Source organism: Taudactylus pleione, unplaced genomic scaffold (genome assembly GCF_031769625.1).
Source record: "Taudactylus pleione unplaced genomic scaffold, aTauple2 ptg000824l, whole genome shotgun sequence".
Taxonomy (NCBI): Eukaryota; Metazoa; Chordata; class Amphibia; order Anura; family Myobatrachidae; genus Taudactylus; species Taudactylus pleione.
The window spans coordinates 4,906-27,834 of NW_028285226.1; the positions used below are offsets into that span (position 1 = coordinate 4,906).

Below are 22,929 nucleotides of genomic sequence, written 5' to 3' on the forward strand. Positions count from 1 at the left end.
AATGGTGTAAGACAGCAGCAACTGGCATGGCCTCAGGAGACAGCTGGCCTGGGAGGAGGAACTGTTGTCTGGCACATTACATCTTAAGCCTAGGCTGCCCATCCAGGCAGCCTTTTGAGACAATTGGATGTGTCAGACATCTCCATCCAGCTCCAGCTGAAGACCTGACGTGAAGACACACAAAGAAAACAAATTATTCCAGTTTAAATAAACTAATTAGTGACAGCATGAAAATGCTTAGCATTACCCAATTCACTTTGGCTTGAATAAGCGCTGACTAGTGTTTCATGAAGTGATGGAGACAATATGTTCAGTGACGAGCCTTTCTGGCTGTGTTCGACCACATCATTCCGCTCCCATATATGGTCCAGCAGTAGGGGCAGACTGTGAGCTGGTGCACATCAGATGGGATCAGACTGTCCTAGAAGTGAACGTGGGTTCTTATTGCTTTAGGCAGCAGCTTAGCTGAAACATAAAGGTTTGGGAGATTCCTTCCCCACATTATATGTAGCTTTGCATCCTCCGCCTAAGGCCCGTATTCAATTTGAAGCGAAAAGCCGTTTTTGGCGCAAACTTTTCGCCGATGACGTCATTTTCGCCTGGTTTGATTTTACTCCGTATTCAATTTGAGAGACTTTCCGCCTAGGCGGAAAGTCACTGCAATGTAATAGGCGGAAAAGTTTGCCTATGAATACCAGGCGGAAAAAAGTGCAGAATTGGGGTTTTGGGGTGCAATGTTGCGGCAACCCCCGTGCAGCCTTCAGACAATCACTTTGAATTTGGGGGCGAAAAAAAAATGTTGGGGGACAAAGATGAAAACTCGCAAACTTAACTCTGGGGGGGTCCCCAAGTATGCCCCAGGTGTTTTTTTGATAGGTGCTTGCGGAAGGTGGATTTTTCACGATTTTTTCAACTTTAGCAACTTTTAAATATGCTGGCCCCCATTTTCAAGTACCCCAAATTTCTGGGATAAGTTATTATATGCAAAAAAATACTCCTGAATACTGTTGTGCATCACTTATAGAAAAACGCTATTTAGCAGCTATTGAGCCCATTTAAAAACTCCAAATACCTTCAGCAAGCCAAATTGGGGGGTACCATAGCGAACCCCCATGTCAGAGCATCTTTTGGGGGGTGTCAGGCTGATATCCCCAAATCTGACAGTACTTTCCGCCTGTTCAAGTTTTGCCGGGTCCCGTTTTCACGTACTTCCATATTGAATATGGGGTAAAACGATACTTTTCCGCCTACAAAAGATGCGATGTAGGCAAAAAGTCTGGGAGGAGGAAAAGTATCTCGGATCCGCACTAATTGAATACGGCTCTAACCCTCGAAGCGGACTGCCCTGCAGCTCGCATTGAATTGTTACAGAAATACAACCCTTCTACACCCTGCAACTTTCTCTAGGCTGCTCTGTGTGGAAATGCCGCTTACAAAGTTCCTGTCTGAGTAAGTCCCACTGATCATCCTGCAATGTATGCTGCTTTTAGTAACAGGAGCCAGAGCTAACACTGCTCTGCCGGATGAAAGGAATAATTAGCTGCTGATGTGATGAAGTAAATGTAAAACTTATATAATATAAGGTGTGTGTGTGTGTATATAAATTGTGGCAGGGCATGCTGGCACATGTAGTTCCACAGCAGCTGGAGAGCCACATGTAGAATACCCCTGATCTGTAGCATTTTTATATTGGTGCAGGGCCGCTAGTATTTTCATGGGCTTACTTGCTGTCAGCGCCTCATTTGGCTCATCTCAAAGAAAAAAATATTTTTAATTAAGAAAACAAACCAAAAAAAAAAATAATATATATATATATATAATGTGTGTGTGTCCTGGACTGGACTTTAACCCCGAAACAAATTAAATCACCAGCTATTTCATGCTGTATTTGTCCGGGAGTACTGCCACCTTCTTATGGTATGTGTGGAGGGGGCTCAGTTCCCAGGATTAACAAACACAAAAACCATCTTACTTTAAATGTCTATCACCCAGTGCGTGCACGCCGACTGCCGGGGCGGGATCTCCCTCCCAGCCAAAGGTGCGTCTTAGTGACATCCTCATAGCTGTAATACACAACAGTGGCAGTGTGCGCCCATCACCATAGCAACGGCTTAAACAAGAATTTGGAATATACGATCTATTACTGGGGCGCTAGTATATAGGTAAACCATATAGAGCCGAATATACAAAATAAAATACCTAATATATAACAAAAAAGGAAGCCTAAGTACTCAGACTATATAACGATGGTATCAAAACACATAACGTAATGAAAAAGACAATAATTAATAGATAAATAGGCCTTCATAATGGGTTAAAGATACAAACATGACCAGTCAACACAACAAGAGCATCATCTAGGAATATGTCCACGGAATCTATACTATCCTGAGAGAACTAAGGAAAAAACAGAAAATAATACTGCAAATGACAGTCTACTGTATCATTATATGTCATATATCCCATAGTCAGGATTATTACCTATGCTCTCCATCCCTAAAAAGATATATTAAGGATAATAAATATCTTAGTGATGGCTGTTCATAGTAGATAAATAAATAGTACGTAACCAAAAGCTACAAAATACTATAAGTTTGTAGCATGAACCAGAATATTTGAGATACATAATTAAGTAAAACAATTGTGTCCCAATTGCTTGTTAAGTCCCTCGGGAACAAGGGTACCTAAGCGTTGTATCCAACGGGCCTCACATCTTGATAGCATGAGACCCCTATTACCCCCTCAAACCATGGGGGGAATGTGATTAATCATTCGATATTTTAACGATGATGGTGAGTGGGGCGCAGATGCAAAATGTCTTGCTAACGGTTGCTCGCTGTTACCGGATTTAAGCGCAGATCTAATGGCCGAAGAGTGTGCGGCCATCCTATCCTTAAATGGTAGTTCCGTTTTACCGATATAGGAAAGGCCGCACAGACCTATAATTTGATATACCACAAAATTAGTATTACAGGTAAGTGTGTCTCTGATTAGGTATTTCTTACCCGATTGTGGGCGGTTTAAAAAACGGTCACCCGGAAGCATGTATCTGCAGGTCATACACCTGACAACCCAGTTTTTTAACGGTGGGCTTATATTCCTTTTTCGTGGTGTCAGGTTTGACAAGTATATCTTTCAGATTACGTCCTCTGGTATAGTAAGACATAATCCTTGTTTCAGAAAGCTTTAGCTCAGCAGCAGTCTGGATAATGGGCCAATGTTTTTTAGGAATGCAGTTTATGTATTTACTGGCTTCTGTATATTTATTGACCCAAGGTATGAATTTAGACTTTTCTTTATGATGATTGGAATGGAACAATTCTTCTCTAGCAAGCCCCATGACCTTGATTTTAGTGGCCATCAGTGCCTTCTGATCATATCCTCTGTCAATAAATGTATTAATCATTTCATTCATTTGTATTTCTGCTTTTACTGGATCGGATGTGATACGCTTTATTCTAAGCAGTTGCGATTATGGTAGACCGGTAATTAAAGGTTTAGGATGATAACTCCGATAATGGTCGTAATTCAATTGTTTTCGCGGCCCGCATTTCCTGTCTAAAGTGACAGGAGTTTGCGGGCCGCTATGCAATTGTTCCAGATTTTCGTGCTGGTCGCGCCCAAAGTGGTTGGGTTTAGCCGCGTAAAGCAGCTAAACCCGACCAAAGTGCTGGGCGCGATCGCGAAAAGTGATGTTTGGGCGCCCAAACAGGTCACTTTTCGCACATTTCAGCTCTCACCCCCCTGGGGCTGTAAGCTGAAATGTAGCGCTGTCAGCTGATCGTGTCCGACAGGAGCAAGAATTGAATAGCTCCATCGGGCACAATGGGGGCAGGAATCAATTGAATTCCGCCCAAAGTAGCAAAATATTCCTATCTGTCTCCTTGGAAAAAAGGCTGGTAGAAATGACACCTCCGTTCATACGTATATTGACATATAAAAAATTGACATTTTTATCGCTAACCGTATAGGTAAATTTAACTGGACTCGCACTGAGGTTGTGTTTATCAATGATGGCAATAATGTCATCGCATGGGCCCTTCCAGAACAATAAGAGATCGTCAATATATCGTGTATAAAATGCTACTCTACGCGCAATCTCTGGATTATTAAAGAAAATCTCCCTTTCCACCCCAAACATGGACCACATTGCACATCCGTTGAGCTGCAAATAACATTTATTATCAAAAAAGAAAAAATTCTTAGTGAGAATAAGATGTAATAGTTGTAAAGTAATATCCAGGTCTGGTCCTTCATAAAGGGAGTGTTCAGAAAGAAATCTTTTAACTGCTTCTAAGCCAACTTCATCTGGTATTATTGTGTATAAGCTATTGACATCCATGCTGAATAGCCCTATCTCTTCATCGTATTGCGGAAGTTCGTTAAGTCTACTTAGTAGAGTGGCTGTATCCAACAGAAAGAAAGGATGATTCCTGATACAAGGTTGCATAACCGAGCCCAAAAAGACCACCGTAGGTTGTAACAATGATCCTCTCGCTGCTATTATGGGTTGACCCGGCTGGTTGACAAGCGTTTTATGAATTTTGGGTGTGTTGTAAAATACTGGGACCCCAGGATGCAACGGTATTTAGGCTTCATATAGCTTGGCTGTGATCTGTCCCCTCTCTTTGACATGATTGAGAACCTCTAAAGTTGATGCTTCAAGATATTAGATGGATCTGCTGGTAGCATACGGTAGGTGGACTTGTTATCAAGTTTTGAATAGAATTGTGACTTATAATCGGCCAAGTCCTGAAGCACTAGAGCACCCCCTTTGTCTACAGGTCTGAAAATCATATTGTCGTTATTTGCAAGTACCTGGAGGGCTCGATGTTCATCTTTGAGGTTGTCTCATACGTGGCATATTGGTTGTGGCAGCTTCCACTTCAGAATCTAACCGTCTCATATACGTTTTTACGGATGCATTAAATGATTGCGGTTCAAACGTAGACCGCGGTTGAAGTTTAGCAGCAGTTGGGGTATAGGCTCATTGTGCAGGATCTTTAGGTGTGACTAGAAAAAAAAATGCTTTGAATTCAATTGGCGATTAAGTCTATGTTGCTCAATTTGCCATTGTAAGGTGTCAAATGGTACAGATGGCACAAACGACAGACTTTTGGCTAGTACTTTAGTGGTAAACCTGTCTTCGTACCAACTTTCTGACATAGAAACCAGATTTTCCTTTGTGTTGGAGGTTTTTTGCCCCGTCCTCTGCCTTTGCCTCTGCCACTGACCTCCACGCCTTCTGTGATATCTCCTTCGACTTATTCTTTCGAGCATATGCTTTACCCCTAAAGGGTGCTGGTATGGCTTTTTATTAAATCGACGGTCGGATCTCTGAGTCACTCCCTGAGGATCTAAATTCATTGGATGCATCGATGTCTCTAGCATTTTGCCTATTTCTACCGAAGAACGGTTTCCTATAGTCCACATCGACCTTTATGCCTTTTTCTTTCTTGAACTTTATAAGCTCGCGTTTATACTGCTGGATTTGACTGTTAAGCTTGTCCTTCCAATTCACACTAGTATCACTTTCCATGGTGGATTTATGTTGTGTCTCAAATGTGGTGATCTTTTTCTTTGACGGTATTGAGTTCTTTGGTAGATTGTTCAATGATTAAGAGTGTAAGATCAAATGAACATTTGTTAAGAATAGCGACCCACCACTCACAGAAAGCAGGATCGTGTCTGCCTATGGTGGGGCTATTCTTAATCCTCTAGGGATCTATTTTACTCGATAATATGTTTTGTGCATATATATATATTTATTAACTTTTTTTTTTAATTAAAAAAAAATCTGTCTGAGCTACACACAGCTAAGAACTGGACGAGCAGTTTACTCACTTCCAAGGTAAACTGTGACTTACTGCAGTCCGGAGATGGACATACACACAGGCCAATGGTGATCATATTTCAAAGGCATACTTAATCCTGGCTGATCGTATTTCATTTTTTTTTTCTTTGGTATAAGGTATTGCACTCTGTTGGGGTGCACAAGGCAATATACAGCCATTTCCCAATATTGCTGGGTTTGTAGCCAGCGTTACTGTTATATAGTCTATAAGATCTGGAAATACGACCACAGAATAACCGTGCAACCTAAGACTGACTGAATATCATTGCACCTTGTTTGTGTGAGTAGATCAGCAGCTGATGCTGGGAGTAGTCGGAGTCTGATCACTGGGAACTGTCTCACAGCTCCCGGCAAAGCATTGTACACTAGACGGAGAATAAAATGTAAAAGAATGTAACTAGTGTCTCTTATGTAAAGATGTCAAATTGTTCCAGTGCCTTTTTAGAGATCTTCTGGAGTTCGGTGGAAAGCTGACGCGATTTCTCTCTCAGTGCATCATTTGGTTATCTCATGTTTCCTGCCTTATTTTTACACTTGCTCACAGCTGGTATTATTATCATCAATGACAACCGCTTGAGAGACGAATGGTCCATTCACCAGTCTGACTGTGCAGCTACCCAGTTCCTCGGATGACTGCGTGTTAGGAACACTCGCTGTGTATAGCGCCCACACACACGACCTGGGACCTAGAGAGAAGAATTTGAGGCAATGGGGCAAAAGTCTTTACAGCACACTATGACGGAGAGAGCGTGCGCTATTCACAAATGCAAAGCACCTGACAATAGAAACCGTGTTGGTTGGTTGAAGCATTTTACTGTGGTGGCCATCAAACAATGTTGTGTGCCAGATATTGTCTTCTCCTGCAGAGTGTTTGGTGGAATAATTAAGTAACGTTTATCTGTAATCCAGAGTATGATGTAACATTGCATGTAATGTATGAAGTAATACTTTGGTGGCAATTCAGTCCCCCCCTTTAGAGCAAGAATATTATTTGGCAGCAAAGTCTCCGTCCCCTGCACACAATGACTGGTAATATTGGCATCTTCACAGATCTTACCAATGGCGCCATTTGTTTTCTTGTTTTACAGGAACAAGCCCCAGTGCCCGTGTATCACCCAACCCCAAGCCAGACACGCCTAGCTACGCAACTGACCGAGGAGGAGCAGATCAGGATAGCACAGAGGATAGGCCTCATCCAGCACCTGCCAAAGGGAGTGTATGACCCTGGTAGAGATGGCTCAGAGAAGAAGATAAGAGAGTAAGTGCCCTGGGAATGCATTGTACTGTCCTCTACCACCCTGCAGTATGACGTGTAGCCACTTACTGACCAGACCACGCAGGGTGACAAACTAGAACAGTGGTCGCCAACCTTAATTTGGGGTGTGAGCTACTTTTTTAGTAAAATGAAACCTCCTAAAGAGCTACTAAAATTGTAGAAAAAAAATTCTGGCTAGTCGAACAATTGCAGGTCATTTAAGGAAAATGAAAAAAAAAAAGTTTAATAGAAAACAACAATGCATTTAATTATTACAGTGATATTGTTTTAGTTTGTAAATAAAATTTAAGCACAGGCACATTTCACTGTCAATTACCAGCTCCAATAAGGTACATGCAGTAGAGGAGCAATGATGCTGTATAGACAGGGCTGCTGTGATGATATTCCGGCAGGGCTGGGCGATAGTCACTCACTCTGCCGTAGCGTAGACGCCGTGGGTGGAACCACAGGGGAGCACAGCTGCGGCAATCACCTGGCGTGCTTCCCTGTGGCTTCACCCATGGCGTCGACACCACGGGGCCCATGGCGTCGACACCACTGGGGAGCACGCGTCAGAGGTCACTTCCTCCTAGTTTACTCGTCAGTACTGCAGCTAGGTGAGCTAGCAAAATTAAGACCGCGAGATACAGGTTGGAGACCACTGACTTAGAATATATCTATTTTCATCTTGATTTTATCAGAGAAATGAGACTGAATAAAGAAATAATGACACTAGCCAAGGTAAGGTATCGTGTAGTTCTAGAAATATTCTCCAAAGTTAACTTTTCCCTGATTATAGGGCCCTAGGCCTCAGTGTACACAGCACACATGATTCCTGGTCAGTGTCATAATGGGGGCAATTAAATTGAGTCCAATATGAATAGCGCCAGGAAGGCGTTCCTGGAGCTATTCAATTGTCCCCTATCGCTCCCGGCACTTAGTCTGAAGATGCCAGTCAGCGCTCCTTAAGCCAGGTGTTAAGGTGCGCTAACTGGCATTCTCCAACGTAAGTACCGGACACGATGCTGTTAGCGCAAGAGGGTGCGAGCAGAAATCCTTTAGACGGACTTAACAGCGTGGTCAATTGAATAACTCCGGGAACTCCTTCCCGGCGCTATTACATCGCGCTTACTTGAGTTGCTCCCAATGTGCCCAGCACAGCTGCGTATAATTCCTCCATTCCCACTGGTGTATGATGCCCCGCAGGCTTCACAGTACTATGTATTATTATAGATTACTCCATGGCATTGACGGATATGTAATACAGTCTGAAAGAAGAATGATCCCTTTATTTACTGTAACGTGACTAAATTTCTCTCTTCACAGATGCGTGATCTGTATGATGGACTTTGTGTATGGCGACCCCATACGGTTTCTCCCCTGCATGCACATTTACCATATGGACTGTATAGATGACTGGCTAATGCGATCCTTCACTTGCCCTTCCTGCATGGAACCAGTGGATGCAGCGCTGCTGTCCTCCTATGAGACTAACTGAGCCTTGCCTGGACTTACGCACACAGGACATGGCTGCCGAGGCTCCGCCTGGTCGGAGCCCAAAGAGCCGCAGCATAGGGAATAGGAAGAGTGCACACACCAACCCCAGGACCTACGTATCTGCTGGCAGACTAGCCTAGGAGGGAATCCTGTACCACCGCAGACTTTACCCAGGGTTTAACGCAGCAGCTCCTGCTTTATGGATAATTATCTATTTCTATTAATGTGCGCAAGAAGTTATACTCTATTTACTTATGTGTTATCATTAGATACAAGGCCTAACTAGTAGGTGTATAATGATTATAATTATTTTGTTTCCTGCCTTCTAATTTCCACAGATACTCGGAACCTCCCGCCTCACCTCTAATAACCTGTTATGTTGTTCCAAGTGTAATCGTTGGGGTCCATGTCTATAAATGTATGGGGTGGAGACTGGCCTTGTTCTAGACATTGTCCCAAATATCAGGCCTGGAATGGGGACGGTCCGACCCAGCGCCGGTAGTATTGTTTTTACATGTGGACATTCAGAAGAGGAGCTGCTGAGAAGTACTCACCATTTTATTTGATCATCTTGCTTTTCCCAGCCTCTAAGTTGTATCGGAATAGGACGTGATTTACAGCTATCGTCATACTTTACTTCCCCGAGAGATAGTGGAGGGACGCGGCGTGAATTGCAGACCTACACCCCTCCGGAGCAGGGCACCGCTGTGCCAAAGCGGTCCGACAAATCATAGACTTCACGTTTTTAAAGGACTGGCACACTAGTTTTAACCCCTTGGCTTCCAGAAATGCTCAATGTCGAGTTTCTGGCTCCTCCTACAGCGGAGGAAATATTTGCACCTTCTATTATTATTATAATTATTAATATTTCTTTCCATTGGAAATGGAATTCCATGGCCTTAGGTCTCTGTAAAGTGAACTTTGATATTGCAGGACAGGCTCCTCACCCGCGCAGCGCTGCGTATAAAGAGCGCTGACGCCAGTTTCGTCTCGCAAAGTAGAATCATGCAGCGTTTCGACGCGATACATTTAATGAAGTTGGTTAATGTTTGGTTAAACTGTATTCAAAGTAAGAACATGCGCTGCGTTGTTTGTGTGTACGTGTTTCTGTGTATTAACCCCTCCTCTGTCAGAGCCGCTGATTGCACATCCACACATAAGGCCGCTGACTTTGAAGGGATTAATTATCATTTGTGTTACATTTATGTTTATGTAATCACTACAGTATTTTATTTTTTATTTTTTTTACTTTGTCTAAACTCGGAACTGTATTTTCATCAGCCTTTCAAAGTGGTGTTGCTAGCTCAGCATCAGATTAAAGCTGTGTATTCCTAAACTTTAAAACCCTGATTTGGCTGAGCTTCAAAACTCTTAATACCCATTACTGAATAGCTTCTGTTCTCAGCAGTCCAACTCTCAAATCTGCAACCCGGTGATACATTTGTTATATTGCAATTGTATCCGTCCCGTAAGAAGCCCTGATGTATTTGACTGTTTTCTTTTTTAATTTTATTTTTTTTAACTGTGATTTAGGTGCATGGTCTTTGCAGGGTGTGTTCTAATTTGTTTTCTTCCAGAATGATGAACGAGCAGTGTTTGGATCACTGGTGTACCAAACCACTGATATGATTGAAAGGTTTATTGTTCCATAAATGCACAGTAAAACCTATGAACATCATTTATTTGTACAGACAATCCTATTTCTTTGTTTCTTATGATCAATGACTGCTGCCATTTTGGTTAAATCGCTTGAAAAAAAAAAAGGTACGTCGCAGAATTCGGCCCCTTGCCGTAACTTTAGAATCATTGAATTTAAATATTCTCAAAGGCATGACTTATAGGGGGGAATTCAGTTTTTTCTGGGTGACCGTAAGCAATGGGCGATATTCAGTTGCTTTGCCGATGGGCACGAGTGCCGAGTAAGCCCATTATTTATCGTGCATGTCGTTCCCAAGTGCACCAGGATTAGCCGAGTAAAGCGGATAAACTTATGCCAACTACTGGGGCGCAATGAGTTTTGGGGGTTTAAAAGCCCAACTTCGGGAGGATTTCTGCTTACTGCCTCGGGAGCGTGCCAGCAATCGTGCCAAGAGGAACAAAGAATTGAATAGCTCCGTCACCTTAGGCTGGAGCCGCGGCCGTGATAAAACAATTGAATTCTCCCCTTAGCAATAATAGCCTTTAGGACCCATGTCACTGTTATGTGGGAGCGGCTATACGCTGCTAGTTAGAGTTTGGAATCCGTTTTTACAACTGGGAAGAGAAGACTGTATTTGCCCTTATTGCAGTGTCTAATATGGACTGAACTCTTAAAACTACCCAGGTTTTAAATGCATTTTAGTAGTGGCAGTAAAGATGCATCTGAAATACATAAGCGTTCCAAATGCTTCAGCGTTGATTGTTCATTGTTTTAAGTGTATTGAAACACGGCAAATACACATGATTGGAACGTGAAGCATTCTGAAATATGCTACCACAATGTGAGTAAGAGCACAAATGGGATTAGTGTCACATCCATCCAAATGCGTTTACCTAGCATTGTTCTAGCCATAGAAAGCCATATAACAAGTTCCATCAATGCCTGGCATATATTCCATAGGAGTATTGTAACTTGTATGGTACTTTTTGCCGTTTGGTTACATATATAAAGATTAATGAAGTGGAATATCCTCTATGCTTGGGGTCAGTCAGGTGCGAGTCCTTTTCTAATGGCAAACTTGTACTGCCAAGTGCGGGTGCAATCCAATTCCACACACCATTTTTTTTTTTCTCAGAGGGAACTCGCTCTTTTTATGCGCAACTCCCTGAGGGTGTGAGATGGTAGGGAAAATCTTTATTTTAACGTACAAATGTTAGGACACCGTGCAGAACTCCTTAGAAAGTCCCCCACCCACCAATGACTAATTAGGCAATTAGAAGTTTTCAATTTCTTAATTGGCCCAATAAATAAGTCATTTTTGGGTGCTAAAATGGTCTCTGATTCCCCCCCAAAAAATCTACTTTTTCGTTAGATTAGGCACTACAAATTTAATTAAAGTATTTTTTAAAATGAGAGCAAATTGCTTTTTATAATTTTTCAAAAAACAAAAACGAAGGCCTCAAATTACCACAAAATCACCGTTTTTTTTTTTAATGTTTCGCATTTTTTGTTTAATTCGTTTAGGGAGTAAACAAAAAAGTTTGCTTTTTAAAAATGTATATTTTTTAAAAAAAGCACTAATCAGCCATTTTACAGCTTTTAAAAACCTCCAGTACTTTCCTTATGCCCACTTACAGCCTTCTATATACGGTCCTGCTAACTAAATTGTCACTTTTTGGGCTTCCCACTTTTTACGTGCACTTCTCCCAAGTCTCATGTTATAGAAACTTTGCACACACCCTCCCTGTGAGTAGCGCGAGTTGGTATTTCTAATTGGATTGAGTGTATCTCAGGAGCGTGCATTCGTGTGAAGTGGGCGAGTTTCATGAAACAAACTCCCACTTGCAATGTGGGATGTGTTTTATGTCTTAAATGTCTTAAGCCGCATACACACTAGGTGATTTTTATGAACGATATGTACAATAATAATATCGTCCAACGATATATCGTTAAACGTGCATGCAGTGAATGACAAACGATGCGCGCTCCCGCTGGTTGTTATTGTTGTCTTTTGTCGTCCGTACATGCAGGCCAATCTGATATAGTAAAGAATTGCCTGTTCACAGATGTGGCAGGATGACTTCACTGAAAGATATCTATCAGTGTGTACACCCAATATCGTTTGTCCTGCACTACAGGAAATTCAAGGGAAATCTTTCACCAATATCGTTCATACAGCACATCGTCTAGTGTGTATGCGGCTTTAAAATGACATTGTCCTAAAATGCAGAAAAGCTGGTTACTTTGGCAGATTTCAAAGACTGCATGGGCTTATTTCATAGCAGACTGTACTGAACTGTATATTTTAGACCTCACAAGCCAGAAATATTGAATTAGGGGTATAGATACTATATTAATATAGTTCAGCATGCTTGTGGAGGACTTGGTGTATATAGTGTGACTAAAGCTGGGTACACACTGATGGCTATATCGCCTGTTCCATTAAATGGGCGATATACCTATAGTGCATAGTCAGGTGTGTACAGCAGATATGTCTGAACAATGTTGTTCACACATATTCGATATGCTGTACAGCACAGCAAATGGCTGATATATCTGAAAGATATATCGTCATCTGCTGGTTTGTACGGGCGACCCAGTCATCGCCCGTACACATGCTCCAAGGACCCGGCGGTGATTGACAGCTCAACTTGACAGGAAAACTTTAAATGCCCGCCTAGTTGAGCTATCAAGCCCAGCACATCAGGCAGACGATTGGGAAGTGTGGATCTGGGGCCGACTTAGTGTGTACCCAGCTTAAGAAAACGGTATAGGAAACATTAACATTTATAGTAATCATTTTATAATTCCTCCATGATACAGTGGATTCTTTATGTATGATGTGTCCGCTAAAACATAAAAGTATTCCTCCATTAATGTTACCAAGCAGTACCTTTTCCCCCAGTAAAATATTAACAAGCCGTACCTTTTCCGCAAATAATATATTACCAAGCAGTACCTTTTCCCCGAGTAATATATTACCGAGCAGTTACCTTTTCCCTGAGTAATATATTAACAAGCGCTACCTTTTCCGCAAATAATATATTACCAAGCAGTACCTTTTCCCCGAGTAATATATTAACAAGCAATACCTTTTCCCCAAATATATTACCAAACAGTACCTTTTCCCCGAGTAATATATTAACAAGCAGTACCTTTTCCCCGAGTAATATACAGTCAGGTCCATAAATATTGGGACATTGACAGAATTTTCAGATTTTGGCCTCTATTCACCACCACAATGGTTTTGAAATTAAACAAACAAGATGTACTTTAACTGCAGACTTTCAGATTTAATTTGAGGGTAATTACATCCAAATCGGGTGAACGGTGTAGGAATTACAACAGTTTCAATATGTGCCTCCCACTTTTTAAGGGTCCAAAAGTAATGGGACTATCAACTCAAAAGCTATTTCATGGACAGGTGTGGGCTATTCCCTCGTTATTTCATTATCAATTAAGCAGGTAAAAGGTCTGGAGTTGATTCTAGGTGTGACATTTGCATTTGGAATCAGTTGCTGTCAACTCTCAATATGAGATCCAAAGAGCTGTCACTATCAGTGAAGCAAGCCATCATTAGGCTGAAAAATCAAAACAAACCCATCAGAGAGATTGCAAAAACATTAGGTGTGGCCAAATCAACTGTTTGAAACATTCTTAAAAAGAAAGAACGCACCGGAGAGCTCAGCAACACCAAAAGACCCGGAAGACCATGGAAAACAACTGTGGTGGATGACAAAATAATTATTTCCCTGGTGAAGAAAAACCCCTTCACAACAGTTGGCCAAATCAAGAACACTCTCCAGGAGGTAGATGTATATGTGTCAAAGTCAGCAATCATGAGAAGACTTCACAAGAGTGAATATAGAGGGTTCACCACAAGATGCAAACCATTGGTGAGCCACAAAAACAGGAAGACCAGATTAGAGTTTGCCAAACAACATCTAAAAAAGCCATTACAGTTCTGGAACAACATCCTATGGACAGATGAAACAAAGATCAACTTGTACCAGAGTGATGGGAAGAGAAGGAAAGGAACTGCTCATGATCCAAAACATACCACCTCATCAGTGAAGCATGGTGGTGGTAGTGTCATGGCGTGGGCATGTATGGCTGCCAATTTAACTGGTTCTCTTGTATTTATTAATGATGTTACTGCTGACAAAAGCAGCAGAATGAATTCTGAAGTGTTTCGGGCAATATTATATGCTCATATTCAGTCAAATGCTTCAGAACTAATTGGACAGTGCTTCACAGTGCAGATGGACAATGACCTGAAGCATACTGCAAAAGCAACCAAAGAGTTTTTTAAGGCTAAAAAGTGGAATGCTATGCAATGGCCAAGTCAATCCCCTGACCTGAATCCAATTGAGCATGCATTTCACTTGATGAAGACAAAACTGAAGGGAAAATGCCCCAAGAACAAGCAGGAACTGAAGACATTTGCAGTAGAGGCCTGGCAGAGCATCACCAGGGATGAAACCCAGCGTCTGGTGATGTCTATGCTTTCCAGACTTCAGGCTGTAATTGCCTGCAAAGAATTTGCAACAAAGTATTAAAAAGTGAAAGTTAGATTTAGGATTGTTTAGTTTGTCCCATTACTTTTGGCCCCTTAAAAAGTGGGAGGCACATATAGAAACTGTTGTAATTCCTACACCGTTCACCTGATTTGGATGTAATTACCCTCAAATTAAATCTGAAAGTCTGCAGTTAAAGCACATCTTGTTTGTTTAATTTCAAAGCCATTGTGGTGGTGAATAGAGGACAAAATATGAAAATTCTGTCAATGTCCCAAAATTTATGGACCTGACTGTATTAACAAGCAATACCTGTTCCCCAAATATATTACCAAACAGTACCTTTTCCCCCAGTAATATATTAACAAGCAGTACCTTTTTCTCAAATAGATTACCGAGCAGTACCTTTTACTCCAAGAAATATATTAACGAGCAGTATCTTTTCCCTGAGTAATATATTTTTGAGCAGTACCTTTTCCTCGAGCAATATATTAACGAGCAGTATCTTTTCCCCAAATAATATATTAACGAGCAGTATCTTTTCCCCAAATAATATATTATCGAGCAGTATCTTTTCCTCGAGCAATATATTAACGAGCAGTATCTTTTCCCCAAATAATATATTAACGAGCAGTATCTTTTCCCTGAGTAATAAATTACTGAGCAGTATGTGTTCACGGAGTAATGTATTACTGACCAATAGATGCTCTCTGGGTAACACACATTACTGGCCGACAGCTGTTATCTGGGTAATATGAGCAGTAACTTTTTTCCCCGAGAAAATATATTACTGTCTTTTCCCCGAGTAATATATTACCGAGCACTGTCTTTTCCCCGAGTAATATATTACCGAGCACTGTCTTTTCCCCGAGTAATATATTACCGAGCACTGTCTTTTCCCCGAGTAATATATTACCGAGCACTGTCTTTTCCCCGAGTAATATATTACCGAGCACTGTCTTTTCCCCGAGTAATATATTACCGAGCACTGTCTTTTCCCCGAGTAATATATTACCGAGCACTGTCTTTTCCCCGAGTAATGTATTATTGACCAATAGATGTTCTCTGGGTAACACATTTTATGGACCGACAGATATTGTCTGATATATTACTGGCTAATTGCACTTTATTTTCGTAGCCTAGGAGTAAGGTGAGAGATGTATGGTATTATATCCTCTGAGATAAAGAAATATAAATATCATATAAAATGCTGATGTTTTATTTATTATGTATTATTTATTATGTATAGTACGATGGAATATGCTAGCGCTATATAAGGTAATGTTAATAAATAAGTAGAGTCTTTGTCAGGTTTACAATAGAAATATCTGATACAAAGGTTTATTCTGGTATTGTGTTTTCGCTGAGGACTATACAAAGTGCTTGCTGCCTGGTCTGTATGTGCTTTATCTACAGACTATGGAGACGGTCATTATTGGGTGCTGGCCGATATTCATGTGACTTAGCATCGCCATGAGCTGGTAACATCACTGAAGCACAATGTGGTCAGGGAACGTTTATGGAGACTGGTATGAGAGAGTATCATTCCCCATAGCAATATCTTCCTACCTTTAGAGCTCTCAGCGTCATCCCGTATCTGCAGTTGCTCAGCTGTATCCTCATAAATATTACTTTGAAATTCACATCGCCGATGCCAGTGAAGCTGCATTATAAGACAGACACTGACCTAGGTACATCCAGAAAATGGAACTGACTCTGCCCCCGTCCTGGGATGTTGTATGTCACTGCCCCTTCCTTGCCCAAAGACTGCAGCCCGTCTAACATGCTGTGGCTTAGGGGGCACTACGACCATCGTCGCAGACCCCATTGATTGGCACATGCGGAGATCAGGACTCATCGGGTTTGTGTACTATTCTGAATCAGGTCCTTAGATATTAGTTCACGAATACATGATTTATCTGACGCTGATAGAATTTACCAATACATCTGTGGTGTGATGACGGAAGGGTGTGATCAGCCACGCTCATTAATTCGCTACCACTCGCCATGCATTTACATCTACTGAAATGTTATTCTGAATCTAAAAATAATTTGTACCAATAACACCTGTTCCGGACCAGTTAGTGGCTGGGTTATGAATAGGTTTTTATTTTAAAAAGTGAAAAATGTGATTTTACAAAAACTAGACTTTGTTTTTAGCACACAATGTATTCCAAGGTAGCAGTTCTGAGGCTGGGGGCACAAGAGCGTTGGGAAAATCTTTGAACCAGGTCCCGACACAACTTTGGAAAGCAGCAGTATTGTACAAACAATTTGAGCAATTATGTCCTGTACACACATACACAACAAAAGCTCTCACATCCCACCCACATCACACTGAGGGCCTCATTCAGAGGCGGTCGGAGGATGCAAGCGGAGGTTCAGAAACTGCGTGGCCACTTGCATCCTGACCGCCCGCCTCTGTTTCGGTCGTTAGAGCTGTGGGTGTTAACCCACAGCCTAACGACCGCTAGGGTGATGGTCGCGATGGTCATTGACCATCGCGACCATCGGGGCTTACTACGAGACCCTAGGGTAGGGTCTCACTTGTCATAAGCCCCGGAGAGCTTCTGGCTCTGTCAGAGCCGGGGCCTCCCCCAAACGGCAGGTGTTCCCATGGGAACGCCTCCGTTTGGGCTGCCACCCCGCGGCCCGCCTTCCAAACGGGGCGAGCTGTCAATCAACATCGACAGCTCGCCCCCTTTGGAAAGAGAAACAGCACCGGTCGTAGCGGGTCTTACGCATGCGCACGAAGGAGCCGGCTCCCTCGTGCGCATGCGCACTAGACAAACATCGAGGCGGTCGTAGACCGTACGGCCGCCTCTGAATGAAGGCCTGAATGTGGTAACACAGGATGGACTGACTTGTGTTATGGGGTAACAATGGCAGCATCAGGCTTGTTTGGTTTTGTTTAGTAAACCTGCATCTGTTAGCTACCAACAAAGATAAGTAACTGGCTCAATATGCACTATAATGATAATTACTCTGATGTACTGTAAGTAGAAGTCTTAAAAGGAGACTGATACTAGGAAAAGATCTCTTGCATTCACCATACTAATAATAATGTAGTAACTGAACTACATAGGGACTCGCATTGAACAGGAACACTCCCATGATGCATCTTACACTTTAACAAAGTGTGCCTAAAATTAACCAATACAAGTTGAGTCTCCCATATCCAAAATGCTTGGTACCAGGGGTATTTTGGGTATATCGGATTATTCTGTAGTTTGGAATATGTGCATACTACCATTATTAAAAATTTGGGGAATGGGACTCAAATCTACACACAATGCATTTATGTTTTATATACACCTTATATGCACACAGCCTGCAGGTAAGTTTAGACAATAATGAAATAATTTTGAGTGCTTAAAGTTTGTGTACATACTTGAAATTCATTTGTTTCATATACAGTGCCTTGCAAAAGTATTCACCCCCTTGGCTTTTTGCCTTTTTTGTTACATAGCAACCTGTAATTTATTTATTTTGTTAATTTGAATTTTATGTGATATACCTGCACAAAATAGTTTAATTTGTTTGAAGTGAAATGATAAAAAAAATATGTATATAAAAAAGAATCTTTAGAAATAAAATTCTGAAATTTGGCATGTGCATATGTAATCACCCCCTTTGCTATGAAGCCCCTCAAAAGTTCTGGTGCTACCAATTAATTACCTTCAGAAGTCACATACTTAATGAAATTAAGTCCACCTGTGTGAAATCTAAGTGTCACATGATCTGTCAGTATAAACACACCTTTTCTAAAAGGCCCCAGAGGCTGCAACACCACTAAGCAAGAGGCATCACAACATGAAGACCAAGGAGCTCTCCAAACAAGTTGGGGACAAAGTTGTTGAGAAGTACACTTCTAGGTTGGTTTATAAAAAAAAATATCAAAATCTTTCATGATCCCCTGGAGCGGAATCGGTATGAAATACCGCCGGCAGCGCCTGGCCCACAACAGCAGAATTCCCGGCAGCGGAAGCCCGACAGCGCTGGAAACCCCGATCGTGGATAGGTAAGTACTAACTAACATAACCCTCCTTAGGGGTACCTAACCCCCCCATACCCCACTGCCTAAACCTAAGTCCCCCGGGGGGGTGGGCCTAACCCTCCCTCCCCTAGCCTAAGCCTCCCCCCCCCCCCCCCCACGGCTGTCCGCTCGTGTCGCCCGGCATCCCTTCCATTGGGTTTTTGGACATAGTTCCAACTCTGGTCAGACCCATTTACACTGCACCTTCGATCTGGGTTACTCCCAGGTCAGCCCTGCTAAACCTGTGAGATCATAAAAAGTGGGAGGTGAATGCCCCACAACCACCAATCAGCTCATTTTAGGCATGACCCAGGTCAGATAACCTGAGTTGCACCGTTTACACTGCACCATTACCCGGGTCCATCCTGGGTCCAACCCTGGTAGCTACCTGGGTTGGATTTCTGGGTCACTTGACCTGGGTTATATTTCAGCGACCCTTTTACACTGAGCTGCGACCTGGGTAGACCCAGCAAAAACCCAGGTTTTTGCTCTGGTGTAAAAGGGGTATAAGTGATAAAAAATAAGACGACACGATTTGAGTTTGCCAAAAGGCATGTGGGCGACTCCCCAAATGTATGGAGGAAGGTGCTCTGGTCAGATGAGACTACAATTGAACTTTTTGGCCACCAAGGAAAACGCTATGTCTGGCACAAACCCAACACATCCCATCACCCCAAGAACACCATCCCCACAGTGAAACATGTTGGTGGCAGCATCATGCTGTGGGGATGTTTTGCAGCAGCAGGGACTGGGAAACTGATTTGAGTCGAGGGAAAGATGGATGGTGCTAAATACAGGGATATTCTTGAGCAAAACCTGTTTCAGTCTGCCTGTGATTTGAGACTGGGACGGAGGTTCACCTTCCAGCAGGACAATGACCCGAAGCATACTGCTAAAGCAACACTCGAGTGGTTTAAGGGGAAACATTTAAATGTGTTGGAATGGCCTAGTCAAAGCCCAGATCTCAATCCAATTGAGAATCTGTGGTCAAACTTGAAGATTGCTGTTCACAAGCGGAAACCATCCAACATGAAGGAGCTGGAGCAGTTTTGCCTTGAGGAATGGGCAAAAATCCCAGGGGCAAGATGTGGCAAGCTCATAGAGACTTATCCAAAGTGACTTGCAGCTGTAATTGCCGCAAAAGGTGGCTCGACAAAGTACTGACTTTAGGGGGGTGAAAAGTTATGCACGCTGAAGTTTTCTGTTATGTTGTCATAAATGTTGTTTGATTCACAATATAAAAAAAACAACTTCACAGTTGTAGGCATGTTCTGCGAATGAAATGATGCACACCTTCACACAATCCATTTTAATTCCAGGGTGTGAGGCAACAAAATATGAAAAATGCAAAGGGGGTGAATACTTTTGCAAGACACTGTACACCTTATACACATAGCCTGAAGGTAATTTTATTTTTAATATTTTGTGCCTTAAACAAAGTTTGTGTGCATTGAACTATCAAAAGCAAAGGTTTCACTATCTCAGTCTTGCTTAAAAAATTCTGTGTTTTGGAATATTTGGATATGGGAGACTCAAACTATATAAGTAAGGTTTCTGTGATCCTTATTCTAATCTCCATGTGTTGAACAGGATGGAGCGTAAGCATGCTAGTCTGCATTATACTGGAAAGCTAAAAAAGGGGAAAAGATAAAATAAAAATGATGCCAAAAGTTTAGAGCCACTAAATTGCTTCACAAGTTCCACATCTTCCCTTCTCAGCACTCTTCATCTATACTATTTATAAATGATAGATATGGCAGACAGTGGTTTTCTGGCCCAAGTGATTACCTCTGGTGCTGTGTTTGGTATTTAGACAGGTAACCAGCAAAACTGGTTGGGCTACTTTTGGCCCCTTAAAAAGTGGGAGGCACATATAGAAACCGTTGTAATTCCTACACTGTTCACCTGATGTGGTGAATAGAGGCCAAAATATGAAAATTCTGTCAATGTCCCAATATTTATGCACCTGACTGTACAAGTTGTGTGCCCCGTTAATGCTGGGCATACATTATACAACTCTCTGGCCGATCAGTGAGATAACTGTAGAGTCTATTTCTCTGACCGGCCACAAATGATCAGTCTGTTGGACCTGCCGAATCACCCGACATTGACCCTGTTCCTTCAAAGGGAAGAACGCAGGGGGGCTGTACTAAGCCTTGGCTAGAGACAAAGTACCAACCAATCAGTTCCTAACTATCACTTTGCAGGCTGTTTGAAAAAAATGGCAGGCAGGAGCTGATTGGTTGGTACTTTATCTCTCTCCACGGTTATCTCTCTCCCCCATTGTATGACCACAATGTTTGATGGGTTTCAGGCTGTCAGATGAAATGTCTCTCGGTTTGATGATATGTTATCGGTCAGTGTATGCCCATCATAAGATTAAAATTAATCCTAATTACTTTTGATTCCTCCACTAAGCACTAGGTTGAAGGAAAAAACAGATTGTAGATGTTGTGTTTATAGTGGCTGAATGTTGTAGGCAAGATCAGCCAGTCAGCAGGTAGACCAGGGACAGCCTCAACTATGTGATATCAGGGGATTGGGGTACTCTGAAAGGTAATAGTTTGTCTATTCATACCCCATCCGATATAATCACTAAAGCAATATTCACTTAATGTACATCAGTCCATATCTAAACCATGCCTCTGTGGCAGGAAACTTCACTTAAAGAATCATCTGTAGGTCTATAATTTGAACAAAATAAGTTCCATTTGCAGCAACTAAATTTCCTGTAATACCATTCAGATAATAAATGTCTCACCTGGCCTAAATAATGTGTCTGTGACGTATTCATTGAGTAATCACATAAGCCGTTTAGGGTTGCTGATCGAGTTCAATTGCCAAATGCAACACACTGCTCCAGTTACTAAAAACCCTTAATTAGTACAACTGTCCTAAATATGTCAGCAATATGAATGTAGTGTATCATTTGAGGTGGGTCTGATGTCTCTCTACTGCTCTCTGGTGGCCACTCTGCTCACTGAAGGGTACAGTAAGTTACAAGATCTGGTTATCTCCTTCACTTGATTTAATGAGTGCTCTTACACAGCAAGATGGAGCAAGTCATAAGAACTGGCCAGAAAATGCTTCAGGTGTAGATATCATTCATCCTTGTGCCAATGCATGGTGTTTACATAGGCAGAAATGTGTGTATCATGGGAAAACAACCCCTCAAGTCCTATATTCTCCAGGTTTGGTCTGACCCACCATGCTGTTGGTATGTAAAACACCCTCCTACTGGTTCACGGACTGATACATGTACTGGCTTCACCGTGTGCTCCAGAGAAAATTCTCTGAAAACCGTTGCTCAATATAGGCCTCCATTTGTTTTCATCATTAATTTTTAATCTCAGCTCTTCAATTCTGTCCAGGTTATTGCAATTTAGAAAAAAAAGTCGGAAAAGCAGTGCAGAATAATAGCGTACACCAATGCCTCCGGTTCATGGGTATATTTTATGGTGTCACAGAGATAATTGAGGGGGCATGGTGCCATGCTTTTTATCACAGCTGTACCCACGTCAAGACAGAAGTGGTCAGGATGAGAGAGATTTGTTTACTGGGAGAGCCCCAATTTTTGGGTGTCTCCTGAAGAGGAGAGTAGGCAAATATGGCATCATTGTGTTTTCCATTGGATGAGATCTTTCCACCAATTTAAACTGTCGTAAAATAAAAATGGCTGCCTGGTTACTATAGGTCAACCACATCTGCCAATAAACAAACACACACTCTCACTCTCTCTGTCGTGCCATATCACCAACATTTAGCAGGATGTACATTTGGTTTAATTAAAAGGATCATTTATTTTGAACAAATGCTAGAAAACTACAGAGAGCTTTTTCATTAAGAAACATCAGATTTGATATAAATGATTAAAAAGCTTCTAAAACATTGTGAAATATTTTTGGCAACTGTTTTCCAAGCCTAACGAGAAATAACATTGCCTGCAAGTTTTACACTCCTTAACTCCTAAAAGTGCCTCCCGCTAGGTATAAAAATAAAAGACTAGGATCAGCCGCTGCTCCAATCACCTGGCAAAGAAGGAGAGCAATATTCCCAGGCCTTGTGTCGCTTCCAGGAGAATGTACATTAAATAACACTAAATAAACTGATGTATGTCCTCAAGGCACCCTA

At 41.9% G+C, this 22,929-nt stretch overlaps 1 protein-coding gene across 2 annotated transcripts; it reads left to right on the top strand.

Annotated features, from left to right (window-relative positions):
* Window positions 1–6,799: 6,799 nt before the first annotated feature.
* On the top strand, window positions 6,800–10,284 carry RNF11 (ring finger protein 11). Of its 2 annotated transcripts, XR_015872864.1 has the most exons (3): window positions 6,800–7,112; window positions 8,436–8,831; window positions 8,945–10,284. XR_015872864.1 is itself a non-coding variant. In XM_088458291.1 (2 exons), the coding sequence occupies exons 1-2, from the start codon at window positions 6,877–6,879 to the stop codon at window positions 8,605–8,607; spliced, it is 408 nt and encodes a 135-aa protein (XP_088314417.1). In that variant the 5' UTR covers window positions 6,800–6,876; the 3' UTR covers window positions 8,608–10,284. The 2 variants fall into 2 exon arrangements, 1 of the variants encoding a protein (XP_088314417.1); XM_088458291.1 differs by having other exon boundaries at window positions 8,436–10,284.
* Window positions 10,285–22,929: the final 12,645 nt, after the last annotated feature.